The sequence below is a fragment of the Aulonocara sp. 'chitande type north' Nkhata Bay genome, linkage group LG2, assembly GCF_057382095.1.
Source record: "Aulonocara sp. 'chitande type north' Nkhata Bay isolate Kocher_YH1m ecotype deep benthic linkage group LG2, A_spYH_male_GT1.1, whole genome shotgun sequence".
Lineage (NCBI taxonomy): Eukaryota > Metazoa > Chordata > Actinopteri > Cichliformes > Cichlidae > Aulonocara > Aulonocara sp. 'chitande type north' Nkhata Bay.
This window is the reverse complement of record NC_141345.1, coordinates 3,786,529-3,800,899: the sequence shown is the minus strand read 5'-3', so window position 1 is coordinate 3,800,899 and position 14,371 is coordinate 3,786,529. Positions and strand designations below refer to the sequence as shown.

Below are 14,371 nucleotides of genomic sequence, written 5' to 3'. Positions count from 1 at the left end.
CAAAGGGACCATGGATGGCTTTTTCTGGCAATTTTTCCACTTCCTTTTAAAACCTGGATTGAATTCTCAGTTTGTACCTCTAAATAATTCAGGTTGCTTCATTTATTTTGAATTCTCCTTACACTCCTCCTGCCGTTCCTGACCCCCACCTATCCTCACCAGGCTAGTGGCACTCAAAATGCATCCTCATCATCCATATACAGTGGGGCAAAAAAGTATTTAGTCAGCCATCGATTGTGCAAGTTCCCCCACTTAAAACGATGACAGAGGTCAGTAATTTGCACCAGAGGTACACTTCAACTGTGAGAGACAGAATGTGAAAAAAAAATCCATGAATCCACATGGTAGGATTTGTAAAGAATTTATTGGTAAATCAGGGTGGAAAATAAGTATTTGGTCAATAACAAAAATACAACTCAATACTTTGTAACATAACCTTTGTTGGCAATAACAGAGGTCAAACGTTTACTATAGGTCTTTACCAGGTTTGCACACACAGTAGCTGGTATTTTGGCCCATTCCTCCATGCAGATCTTCTCGAGAGCAGTGATGTTTTGGGGCTGTCGCCGAGCAACACGGACTTTCAACTCCCGCCACAGATTTTCTATGGGGTTGAGGTCTGGAGACTGGCTAGGCCACTCCAGGACTTTCAAATGCTTCTTACGGAGCCACTCCTTTGTTGCCCGGGCGGTGTGTTTTGGATCATTGTCATGTTGGAAGACCCAGCCTCGTTTCATCTTCAAAGTTCTCACTGATGGAAGGAGGTTTTGGCTCAAAATCTCACGATACATGGCCCCATTCATTCTGTCCTTAACACGGATCAGTCGTCCTGTCCCCTTGGCAGAAAAACAGCCCCATAGCATGATGTTTCCACCCCCATGCTTCACAGTAGGCATGGTGTTCTTGGGATGCAACTCAGTATTCTTCTTCCTCCAAACACGACGAGTTGAGTTTATACCAAAAAGTTCTACTTTGGTTTCATCTGACCACATGACATTCTCCCAATCCTCTGCTGTATCATCCATGTGCTCTCTGGCAAACTTCAGACGGGCCTGGACATGCACTGGCTTCAGCAGCGGAACACGTCTGGCACTGCGGGATTTGATTCCCTGCCGTTGTAGTGTGTTACTGATGGTGACCTTTGTTACTTTGGTCCCAGCTCTCTGCAGGTCATTCACCAGGTCCCCCCGTGTGGTTCTGGGATCTTTGCTCACCGTTCTCATGATCATTTTGACCCCACGGGATGAGATCTTGTGTGGAGCCCCAGATCGAGGGAGATTATCAGTGGTCTTGTATGTCTTCCATTTTCTGATGATTGCTCCCACAGTTGATTTTTTCACACCAAGCTGCTTGCCTATTGTAGATTCACTCTTCCCAGTCTGGTGCAGGTCTACAATACTTTTCCTGGTGTCCTTCGAAAGCTCTTTGGTCTTGGCCATGGCGGAGTTTGGAGTCTGACTGTTTGAGGCTGTGGACAGGTGTATTTTATACAGATGATGAGTTCAAACAGGTGCCATTCATACAGGTAACGAGTGGGGGACAGAAAAGCTTCTTACAGAAGACGTTACAGGTCTGTGAGAGCCAGAGATTTTCCTTGTTTCAGGTGACCAAATACTTATTTTCCACCCTAATTTACGAATAAATTCTTTACAAATCCTACCATGTGAATTCATGGATTTTTTTTTCACATTCTGTCTCTCACAGTTGAAGTGTACCTCTGGTGCAAATTACTGACCTCTGTCATCATTTTAAGTGGGGGAACTTGCACAATCGGTGGCTGACTAAATACTTTTTTGCCCCACTGTATGTATAAAGGCTCATCCAGAGATTTTCTGTGCTATGGCTCAGCTCTAGCGTTACTCAGAGTGTTTGCTGTGAGATGCGAAGAGAATACTGAGACGTGTGTATTCTGGGTGTTTGTGTTTTTTGCTTCGTGTCTATGTCTCCATCCGTGTGTCTGCGCATGGAGGAAGTCGGGTGGGGACGTCAGCATCTGTGCTGTTTCATCATCCCAGTTTTTCATCGTCACCCAAAATGATAGGGTACTCGCTGACACAGAGAGAGAGGAACAGCATGTTAGGATTTAACGAATGCTGGAAGAAAGACGAACGTGTCCCCTCCTACACGTTCATCACTTAGGTAAAGCAACAGCCTCCAGTGATTATCTTCATGGCAAACTCCTGGCTAGGAAGGAAGTGTTGTTTAGTCAAAGGGTGAAAGATTTGTCTTTTTAATGTGGCTACAGTTCACTGAGAAGAAATGCTTTGTAGGAATACCACAGTCAACCATGCCTTCTAAGCAGTGGAAGCAGGGGAAGGAAAGGGCCACCATTGATTTTTGTCATTAGTCCTGTTGCTCTCCTATGCAGCGTCTTAGGATAATTAATTGAGTAGTAATTACAGTCAGTGTAGCTTGGTACATTATTAAAGATAATGTCATCAGAGGGGCTGTAGCTGAGATGGAGTTTTTTTTAAAGCTTGTCAGCATTAGGACATACTGTAAATGCTGTTTTTTTTTTTTTGTTGGTGTTGCATGGCTCTCTGCCAGTGTGGTGTGGTGTACTGCAGTTTAGAAACCCATGCTCTACATGGGGAAAAAAGCAGCCGCATCAAGAACTTATGTCTAAGTAGCTAAATCTAGTGATTTGTCTCTCACACACACACACACACACACACACACACACACACACACACGCAAACAGAGTACAGAGAGTGTGCACTTAGCTGGAAAAACCATACCCCATCTAAGGCTAAACTACTTTGATATATAATTAAAGAGAAATTTAAGTGTGACTAGGCTGTAGTTTAAAATGTGCTTGCTTTTCCAGGCCTTAAAATGTGAAGTCTGGAGGTTTTCTCCGTGAAATCCCTGGAAAATAATGTGCTTTTCTCATTCTCCGCAGGACTTTAATTTAACTGGTTGAGAACAAAGTGAATAGGTGAACAAAGTTCACACTCCTGAAGGCGGATTAAGTTATGTGTTAGTAAATGAATGTTTCAAGACTAAACCGGTTAAAAACATCCATGTCTATATTGTCTGACCACAGTTGTCTGTCAGCAGTTTGTGACTTCACATGCATTTCCTGTTTTTAATATTAATGGGCTTTTATTGTGTTTCTTTAAATTTCAAAGGTCATCTTTTTTGATGTTACTCACAGAAAATACTTCAGCTTGGGGATGACCTTTAAAAAGCCTCTCATGAAACCTGTTACTCACAAAACAACTATGGCTTTTAGACATTTTATAAGTTGTCACTATACCAAAAGTGTCGCTATATGTGTCTGTGACCAAAATGTTTGAGGAAGTTGTTCCCAGTGCAAGGTCATGATGAGTTTCCCTCCTCCCTGTTGTCGAGAGATGCAGTCTAATATAGGTCAGTACCAGCCAATGGTACACTACACTCTGTGTCTAGTACAGCTGCAGGCATGCTAGTGGAACAATGAGCCTTTGCCTATCCACAACAGCTCCTTAGGATCAGCGCGCAGTTCAAGTTGGACTGTTATTACTCTGAAGGCTATTCATCACAATGTGCAAACAGCGGACAGAGGAAGAGAGTAGCCTTTAATATGGGGCCTTAATTCAATGCCATGGGCCAAGTGTTGCTGAATCCATAATGGAGGTAACTCCTATTATAGTATCATATGGATTAATGTATCTACCTTTTATTGATTTGGTAACCTTTTGTCTGAAACTGTTATTTGCTGCTTTTAATGTTTTATTTATTTATTTTTGGAGAGGGAACTTTATTAACTTAATTGCAAAATTCAGGTGTGTTGCATTGTGTCCAAGTGTGCTGCTTAAGAGACAAATGCTGTTTAAAGCTTTTTGTGCGATTGCTTTATTATGTGCTGAACCACCCAAAACCACTTTTGCATGAAATTAATGGTGCTGTACAAAGACAAGTCGATTTGATGTAACACTGTATGGGAATGAAGCAATAGTCCTTCTGCTTTGTTAGGAGAGTAAATATCCTTTTTTAAAAACTTTTAAAGTGAACTTTGTCTGAACTTGTAGTCTCTTCAGTAAAACTGTTTTTATTCTAGGTGTTCCACTCATAATGAGATGAAAGAAGCTGACTTTGAATTCTAAAGTAATATAGGCGCAGTAGAGTTTTTGTAGTGTGTTCAGATTTTGCAGGCATCATCAGCCACGTAACCAGTGGTTGCTGATATATTTGTGGACTATTTATTGAATCATCTTTCTTTTAAACTGGACAAAACTGAGCAGCCAAGGGGCCTAAATGAGGATGAAGAGCACCTTTGAGCAGCCTTTGAATGATCAAACAGGTGACAAACACATATGCTATTAAATAATCTGGATGCACATCCTGTAATCTGTGGCGCTAACTGTGTAAAACTACCAATATGTGACTAGCTTACATAGCATAGACTCCGGGATAGCTCAAAATGTCTTTGGATGAAGGAATGGGGATTTCAATTCTGGAAATCTTTTTGTATTTTGAATCTGTTAGGTTTAAAAACAGCTAAAGGACTTTGTGCTGAAATTAGACAAAATAGCCCACGTAAGATTGCTTGATTTAGAAATTGTTTTCCCACACAAGAAATACAACAAAGAGGTGAGTACTCCTCAAAGTCGTTGTAGTAACAAAGCTTTAATTTTGTGCCTTTGTGCTATATTTTCCTCAAAGGAAAATGTAGCCACTCTAAATTCTTCTGGTATGGGCAGTGAGCACTTTGATGTGTAATCAAAATTGAGAGAGTTACAATTAGTGAAACCGAGTGAGCATGCTGGAATAGGACAGGCAAGTGGGCTGACAAGAAAAACAGAGAATGTAACGGAGCAATGTGCCAGAGAGCTGCAAGGGTAAACAGCACTAACTCAGCCCATGTATCTTTCCCCTTTTATTCAAACAGTCATTACTCAGCTTTTTTTTTTTTTTTGCTTGTCATAATCACAGTTTTAAGTTTCTGTTAGAATGTTTTTCCTGTCGTCATTAACGGTTTTTAAAACAGTTTGCTAGAGACGAAGCATTTGTTCTGGAAAGCCTTCCAATACTGTCAGAATCCTTTCGGGTGTTTAGGCATATATTTTATGTTTCGCTCACACTTTCTCCTCAATGTGGGGAAAATAGAAAACAAAGATCCAGTTCAGTGACATTCTCAGTGTAGTGCAGGTTGTACACATGCAGCATGAACAAGAACAAACATTCGTCCCTAGTGCTCTCTCTTCTTTGCAAAGCTCCCTCACACCTCATTAAATATATTTAAGTAGCTTTTCTGAGTGCATTTTTTGAAGCTTAATGGCACAGCTCTTGCATTATGTACTGGAAGAGCTTAGTGTTTTATAACCCTGCTGCACAAGGTTATAAAACCACCAATGGAGACTGATCAGAACAAAGCTGAGCATGCTGTATTCTTTTGGGCTTACATTTTCAAATTGCTTCAACAGTTTAGTAAGAAAAAGCTACAGCATCGATTTAGTTTGACCACAAAATCTATTTGTGTCCAGAAAAACAGCACTTGCTGAACCATTGTCACACTTTGTCAGTAGATTTTTTTTCTTCTGCACACTACAGTGTCATCTTTACTTCTTGCAAGACATGCACGTATAAGCTGTTGGAGACACAATTCAGTTAAACCTTGACAGAAGGCTTAACAGCAAAAGATCAGAAAACACTTTCTTGTCCAGAGAGAGAAATTGTGCGACCCAAAACCACTTCTGGCGGTCTCTGTAACAGACTTGCTGGCCATAAATGGTAACATGTTTGTGTCAATGAAGCAGCGTGACAAAGAACTGGATTTCTTCTAACATTCCCGTGTCATTTACACCTCAGGATCATCTGAGGGTTTTGCATTTCTGCTCTGGAAGACAAAGAAAAAACAGCAGTATTGAATCTGCTATTTTCTCTAAATGAAGTGTACAAGCATATGCTGTTATGTAAAGACAGCGATCACGTGCAGAAAGAATGTATAACAGCACAGCCACAAAGTACTCAGTTTATCTTGATTGTGTGGTTTTTACTGTAGATTGTTTGATGTACAGTTGTGGTCAGGAGTTTACATACACCCATGGGCATGAACATCATGGGAGTTTTGGGCTTTTGATGATTCTTTGAAACTGTTTCTCTTTCTCTATTCCACATAGAGTTAAACTTATTGAAACAGGCTCAAATCACTCAATCACTTAAATCTTTTAATAAGTGTTGCCGAAGGTTCTACAATGCCCTTTAACTTTAACTAAGTGCTAGTTCATTGCTAGTGTGAATGTGAACGGTTGTCTATTGTGGTACAATGTGGTGAAATGGTCTGCCCGGTCTTTTGCAGTTTGTTGGTTGGTTTATGGAGTGTTTTGTGTCTTATGGTATGAATTATGCAAGTATTGCTCACAGGAACGGCACAACATCATGTTCTCGTACACAGCCACATCTGACCTACTTCTGGCTTGGTTGTATCATTTTTAGAGCAGAAATAATTATTAGGTACACCATAGTAGCTGTTCAGTCGGTCTATCACTATTATAATATAATATAGGAGTGTGTGTCTGTATGTGTGAGGAAGAAATATAATGCAGTCAAATAAAATACTTCAGACTGCTACACAAGAAAAATGACCACAGTGGTATCAGCATCTCAATGATACAGTGCCAAAGGCATTAAAAATACATGAAATAATCATTTAAAAATCTGCGCTGTCAGAGTTGTGGTCTTGATGGATTGTGATACAATGAATAGGCCTTGGAATTTTCTGGTTACTCAGTTAGTTCTGCTTACAACATGCAGATTGACAAAACAGGATAGTCACTGAATAGTGAGATGGTGTGACAGCGCACAGTGTCATCAGACCAGAGTCATCATTGGGTGTTTGGCACCAGCTGAATGCAGTCTTACATTCCCCTCGCTCTCAGCGGAGCACCTTTCCCCCTCCGTCCAAGCCTGTGCTTATTTCACAATGTATGCATAATTAAATTTAGGGCATATTTTAATATAAAGTTTTAAGCCCCGCTCAATTTTCTAATGCACCATTTATTTTTGACTGAGCAATTACATCTCAGCTCGATTGACCATCGGCTATTTGCTTTATTGATCTCCATTCACTTTTGGTAGTTGGTGCTTTATCATCAAGGGTGAATACAGTTTGATATTGACATACTGGCACTTGACTCTGCTTTACTTACTAACATCACTGCCATTGAATAGATTTGTTTGACCTTTGACAGTGAAGCAGAGATAATGCAATAAGTTCTGTTTTTCCTTACATTAGCATTTCTTCTACGGGCTTTAGCTCACTTTTTTGGAGATGAGCATTGCAATCACGTAACTGCTCAAAAATGAAGTGGCCCCCACCATCTGACCCTCATTATATTTTACAGTGACTCCACCACTAAATCAATGGCCGTTCAATAGTTCTATTCTTATCTTTAGTGCCGTAGGGCATAGACTATTTCCTCATTCAATACAGAATACTTTTTCCAGTTTTCACCATGAGTTATGTTTGTGTAGGTGCCGCTTCTTTTTGAGAACCCTCTCTGAGGTGACGGGGTTTGCTTATGTGTGCTCTTTCACAGCTTTTAAGCACTATTGTTGGCTTAGTCTGCATTACAAGTAGCATTTTTTCCTGACTGATCCGTGACCTTAAAACTATGGACAGAAGCCAGTAACCTAGTATTGCTAGCTGTCTGGTCTATGAACCCGTAAAGTAAAATCCAGAGCCCTTGAATACTTTGATTCAATGATATTCTGGTTGTAGAAGGTGTGTTTGCTTGCATTTTATGCTGTGATAGAGAAGCCCTTTGTAAAAGTGTTCTATTGTTTACTACTAGTTAAAAATTTGCTTTTACAGTTCTTTCAGAGTCCATAGGACAACTTTCACAGTTACTTCTTCTACACAGAGTCAGTATAGAGATCCTTGGGTTATTGCTCCTGGGGGCAGATTATTGCTATTTGATATGGGTGAGGGATATGGATATGCATCAAATCTTGGATCCTGTTGTACTTCTTTCCTCTCAAACTCCTCTTCCCACTCACACTCTGTTTGCATCCGGTCCTGATGGAGTGTAACTGTGTGCTGATCGGGTGGGGGATGCTAAAGTTGACATCCATACTGAGGTGTGAATGTGGCTGTTCATGCATAAGGGAACATTATGTAAACCTATTGGCTCCCTTTTCTAGTCTGGACTATAGGAAAGATGGGATGTTTTTTTTTACAGAATTAACACTAAGAATTTGTTCTTATTTAGCCCCCCCCCCCCCTCCCCCCCCAACTATTAATGAGAAGCAAATGGCTGCATAAATTCATTATGAATGCTGCGATTTTTATTTATTTATTTTGGTCCCTACTTGCATAAATTAGACTTCAAGTGTTTGAGGCCATTCTTTGATCTAACCCCTTGTCTGAAACAGACTTTGGGAAGTTTGCTGTCCAGGTGGCCGCAATTCACGTTCCCTGGCACTTGTCCAGGATCAGATGTTCATGATAATTTGTCGTCTCAGCCCACATGCTACTGGCCTTTTATATTAGATAAAGCAGATCCCCTGCCAGCACAACTTTAATTATTTACAGTCACAGTATTAGCAGAACAACTTATGCTTGAACAGAAAATATAGCTATTTTTAAAACATGTGGCTAGAGTCCTCATTTGGACGATGAAATAAAATGACTACAGCACGCAAGCGTATTTTCTGACACTCTTTCTGTGTGTCTTCTTTGTGTCAGTGTCTGATATTTTTTGCTTATGCAATGACATTTGAAAGTAGGCATTCATCATTGTTTTTTGTTTTAAAAATAATTTGGCTGGTAAAAATGAAGTACTTGTTCACAATATCAAGAGTTTATGATTAATCCCAGAGATGAATCGCCTGTCTGTCTGGCAAGTAGTGCTTTCTTTTTTTTTTTTTTTTTTTTTTAAATGACATCAGAAACAGCAGTATGCGACATTACGTGATGGCAGAGCTTCAGTTCATCCTTTGTCATTTTTTTTTTTTTTTTTTTTTTTTTTTTTTAAATAAATAGGACAGGGGGAATGAATGAGAGAAAGAGGGGGAGAGAAAGAAAGAAAACCAAAGGGGAGAAGAGACGGTGAGAAGGGGGGGGAAGAGAGAGAAAAAAAAAAAAAGAACTCCTGGGTCACCTGTATGGAGAAAAAAAAAACCAAACAAACAAAAAAAACAAACAGAGGAGACAGCAAACAACAAAGAGTAACATAATAATAGAGAAAACAAAGCACCATCACAATAAACTAGCTAGTCATAGATATCAGTATTTACTAAATAATAAACGATATTGTGCAGCACGCAAGATAGACAGCGCACAGTGTGCTTTGAGGCAGCAGCCAAGAAAGCAAGTAGTGCTTTCTGTTGTGGTTGTAGAGTGGTCATTTTCTTTTTCTTTTTTTTTCCTTTTTTTTTAGATATTAATGTTAATGTGCATAATTGTACATAAATACAAGGGGACTAAACAAAGACATGTACATTTGGACTATGCGTCAAATATGGTAATTTGATATTGGTTACATACATTAAATTGAAAGTACACTGAAAACCACTGTCAGCTGTGTATTATATATGAGTTTTCTGAAGAATTATAGTGCTGTAAGACTAAGTATCTGACAGCCCGAGGTAGTTTCACTTCTGCCATTATTGAGTATCCAACCCAACGCCCAGTTGAAGTGATTGATTGGTGAGTGTGTACTACTTTGAAATGAGAGCACTGTGATTCCAGCAGGAAACTAAATCTGTATGCCAGGTTTCCAATAATCAGTTAAATTCACTAGTTATCCAACGTATGAGTACAGTATAAAAATAAGTTGACTAAGCTCCTCCATAGAGAATCATAGAACCTGCTGATTTTAAAAATTACAACACTTGATATTGGCATCATATTGGTAGTAATACAGTATGTTGTCGTTGATAATTTGTTTCACTCCTACATCAAAGAATGGCATATTACAGTATGCAGCTTGTTTAACGGCAGATAAGCTTAACAGAAAAGGTATTACCGGTACATAAATCTCCTCTATCTTGTGATACAGTTTGTGAAAACCGAGCTAAAGTCCAAAAGGTTTCATGGTTTACTTTTTTTATGTTTCTGAAAATGTCAAAACTTCTAGATCATTAAGCATAAAATATTTCATTGATCTACTATTAATTTTTAACTTAAAGATCACAAGCCATGTTTATTCTTCAAATTATTGTCGTTTAGCAATGATGCATTGGGATAAATACCCATAGCATGTTTGTTAATGGTTAAACCTAAAAGCTCTGTTAGGTTTCTGAGAAACCACGCATCAATCACAATCCAGGCCAAAGATGGAAAAGTTGCCGACGTCATTAAGAAGGCAGATTTAGTTGGTTGACCAGTTGCTGGGTGACTGGGGGTTTGCTTTATGAGGTGTTGTTTGTTTGCAGTTCATACATCAAAAACTGTTCCGTAAGCTACATTTTTCTGACATACTGTTCGATTAAGATGAGATACAAGTTAAGATTGGACATAATGTAAAGGCTGGTTGTTCTTGATTGAGAATCCCAGCTGCACACAAAAAAATGCCACAGTCTATCAGTATATTTGGCTTTTTGCATGTGCAATACCTTTTTTCTATTGGTTACAAATGGAAATGTCAAAATATGAAATGGGGAAAGAAGCAGTTAACAACTGTCTCTTATATTTTGACAACTGTTAAAGTAGTAACTAAAGCCACTAAGGCTCTCCAAATCATTTTGGCTCTGAATTTAAAAGTTTTCACAACCTCTTGACATTACACATCCTCGTCATGTTGTTAAAGCTCTCAGTGGAAAGCCTAACCTTTTAACATGGGAAAGAAAATATTCAGGTATACAAACAATATAGATATAATTTAAATGGTCAACAGTTTGTTTATTGTAATAGGGTTAATTATTTACAGTCAACAGAGTCAGGCTAATCTCTCTATAGTGAGATGGGAATATCCTTGAAGATAAGAAAGATGTGAATTGGAAGCAAGTATTGTTGTAGGTCTGGCTAATGCATTGTACTGGCTTTGTTTCCAGCCCTTGTAGCTGTCCACCTAATGGCTTGGCCAATACTTTTAGGTCACACTTGGCATTCTGGGGACAAAAAAATTGAGATTGGACTCTGTTTTGATTTTGGATAGACCAATTTCCTTTTCAGTGATAATGAATCATCACTCTTGGCACTGATCTTTTCTGTATTTAACGGAATGGATATTGGCTAGATATTTCCTTGAACAATAATAAAGTTGCAAAATCAGTTCTGTAACTCTCTAGGGAACAGTGTAGTGACATATTTAACAAACCTTAAATAAAATAATGTTCACTGTGTGTGGGAGATGTGTAGTCATGGTCTTCTCTTTTTTTCCACACAGAGAAGAATAAACCGTTGTCCTACCTGACAATTTATCACTTTGATTTCTCATGTGAGTTTCCTTTTTTGGGTTGGTATTTACAGTTGCTCTTGAGATTTATGTAAGGTGAGCACCATGGAAGTTATGACAACAACCTGGCTTCTGTGCATTGTTTGATTTACCTTATGTGCCTTTATCATTTTGGCAGGACACAGTATACCTCTGGTTTCTGAACAGGTTCCTCAAATGTTTTCTCTTTCAAATATTAAATTAACACACACATCCACATTAGAGTGCATACTGCATTAGAACAAAAATCCAAAAATCTAAGCTGTATATAAAAGATGCAACATCCCCCAAGTGTCAAGTTTGGCATTTGAAAATTTGGAAATCCACTTATTTTTCCTTTTTTTTTTCTTGCTTTATCTGCTAAAGTTTGAAATGTCTAGCTACCTAGTTTATAAGTTGCTTCACTCACTTTGATATTAAACGGATTGCTATTGGTAACAACTGGACCCAATGGAGTTGTGTGGATATACGAGAAAATGCAGGTTTTGGCCTCTCTGTTTTCACTTGATTAATTTTTTTAACTTTTTTTTTTAACTGTATTGAACATTTTGACACTATGACAGACATAACAGAAAGTGCACATGCATTTATATAATCTGAAATTAAATTTCACCTTATTTTGAAATCTCTTGAAGATTCTGGCCCTTATTGAATTTTTATCTAGCCATTTTACAATATATTGTCCAGTGCCCAACAGTTTTCCACTTTTCAAATCTTCATTTTCTGATTCACAGTTGAAACTTTAATCTCATAATTATATGGCTGGAATTTAGGCATAATTAGACTGCCTCTGTCTGCAACTATTAAAGAATATGCAATTTTTTTAAATTTGTATTAGATCATGGGTAAAATTTGGACTTTTTTTCTCCCAACAAATTCATGACTGTTGTATGGTGCACACTTGATTTTGTACCCGAATTCAGTATTTAAATGACAGGAAGAAGAGTGAATTACTAACATGTCCTGTTCCTTTTTTTTCTCTCCTCTATTTATCTTAACCCCCATCCCTCCTCTCTAGTTTGGTGGTGAGGACAGAAGAGTAGGCAGTAGGACTATCTATGTTGGTCATCGGCCGTGTCCTGCCAATGAAGTTTTCATCCCACCCAAGTTCTGTGATAACAGGATTGTGTCCTCGAAGGTAAAAACATTACACTCCCATGCATTTGCCAGGGCTCCAGTCTGGCAATGCACCAAGACTTTTGTTTGTTCCTAAGCTTGTGTTATGTTTTATCTACCTGTAGGCAGTTTTTTTATTTAACACTTGCAAAATGAACTCTTGAACAGTCATCAGCATTCCAGTGGCTTCCTTCCTTTGTTTCCTGTTCCGACTGCTTCTCCTCATACTTGTCTTGGCTCCCAATGGAAGGCGATTATTTGTCTGTCAGTGAAGCACAGACTGTGGCAAGGAAATACATGGCTGCTATTAATGTACTGGAACGGTGGGCAATTCAGGCTTCCCCTGGGCTCTGACTACAACCCCCCTTCTTCACCACCCAAGTCTTACTCTACCTGTTAGTTCTGTGTCAACAGCAGGCTTGGGAAAGTACTGACTGACTGGCTTTGAATATCTAAAGTGAAAGTGATCAGGGGAAGCAAGTGAAGTGATAATAAAATGGCTCTAGGATTTATAGTGATGCAGCGCATCTCAGCGAGGAAGGGTCAATCTATTGGTTTCTGCCAGTATGTCAGGGTAAGCAATCTTTAATTACCCCAGCTGCAGTGTTTATTCTCCCTTGTGCCTCTGCTCTTCCTGTTTCTTTCCAGCAGTGTCCAATCTCTGCCTCTTCTCTCATGTTCTCATTGCACCTGCACCCTCCAACCTCTCTTTCTCGTTGCTTTCACCCTCTTTACTTCTTAGCGAAATGAGATATCCATTCTGCTCGTGTGGCATTTCAACACTATCCCCATGCACTCCACAAAAAAGGGCTTTATTCTTGTTTCTGTGCAAAGCTGTGTAGACGTGCTTTGTTATTGACACAAGGTTACCAGCGGGGTATCGTTGAGAGGTCTCTCAGGGAGTTTTGCAGATAAGTGTTGCTTCAGCGCCGATGATATCAACAGTCATGGCCACTTAAAAAAAAAAAAAGAAAACACAAAAACAGTCACCCACCTCGTAAGTTCATTGACTCTGCATTCAAGGGTAGCCAAATATAAGAGATACATATCTAATCTGAATCAGTGGAATACCTGTGGTCCCCCAAGGCCTGTCTCCCTAGTTGGTGCAAAGAACAGAGACTATAAGCTATTGAAGTTGCCTTCCTATTTTCCTTCCCCAGCTCAAACAGAATAAACAAATGTTTTTACATATGTGCTTCCTCTTTTCTCCCCCAACAGTATACAGTATGGAACTTTCTACCAAAGAACCTGTTTGAACAATTTAGAAGAATTGCCAATTTCTACTTCCTTATCATCTTCCTGGTGCAGGTAAGGGAAAGCTTTGTCTGTCTGCCAACTCAAACAGTGATAAGTGATATAATCTTTTTAAAATAAGGACTTCGTGGGTGCCTTTTGTTTATTTGATGGTGTTAATTTGTAGTCAGGTCCTCCGTATGAAGGTTAGTTTCGGGCCGCATTGTTTTTTTTTTAAATTAAGTCTGAATAGATCAGTGTAAGTGATCGACATGCTGACTGTGTTGCCTGCATGAAAAAGGGGATGTGAAACTGCTCTACCTTATTTCCTTACTGGGCGTGTTCATTTGCGTGAACTGCAGAAAGTCAAAAAAAAAGTTTATATTGAAGGCACACTGATCAGTACAATTGGTCATGTTTAAATGCCTTGCTTTACTACGCTCCCTTACACCCTGCTCAGGTTATAGCGTTATGCACAGTCTGTCATTTAATCCTGTTTATAACTTTCAAAGAACATGAAAAATTCAGCATTATGGCAAGTCATCAGCAGTTTAATTCAACTAACTCATTCATCCAAGACCTGGTCTCACATGGTTTTCAAGTAAAACGGAAAGAAATTTGAATAGTTGAAAGTTGCTTCTCACTTTGTCTGAGAAGCC

At 39.1% G+C, this 14,371-nt stretch overlaps 1 protein-coding gene across 9 annotated transcripts in view; it reads left to right on the top strand.

Moving 5' to 3' along the window:
- Positions 1-14,371, top strand: part of atp11c (ATPase phospholipid transporting 11C (ATP11C blood group)) — a 42,731-nt gene that overhangs the window by 6,375 nt on the left and 21,985 nt on the right. For 8 of the 9 annotated variants that reach the window (XM_086302503.1, XM_086302510.1, XM_086302474.1 and 5 more), the window contains exons 2-3: positions 12,382-12,501; positions 13,698-13,787. In XM_086302503.1, the coding sequence (XP_086158629.1) occupies positions 12,382-12,501; positions 13,698-13,787 (210 nt within the window). Of the gene's footprint in view, positions 1-3,597; positions 3,619-12,381; positions 12,502-13,697; positions 13,788-14,371 lie in introns of those variants that run through there. The other variant, XM_086302498.1, reaches the window with a different exon arrangement.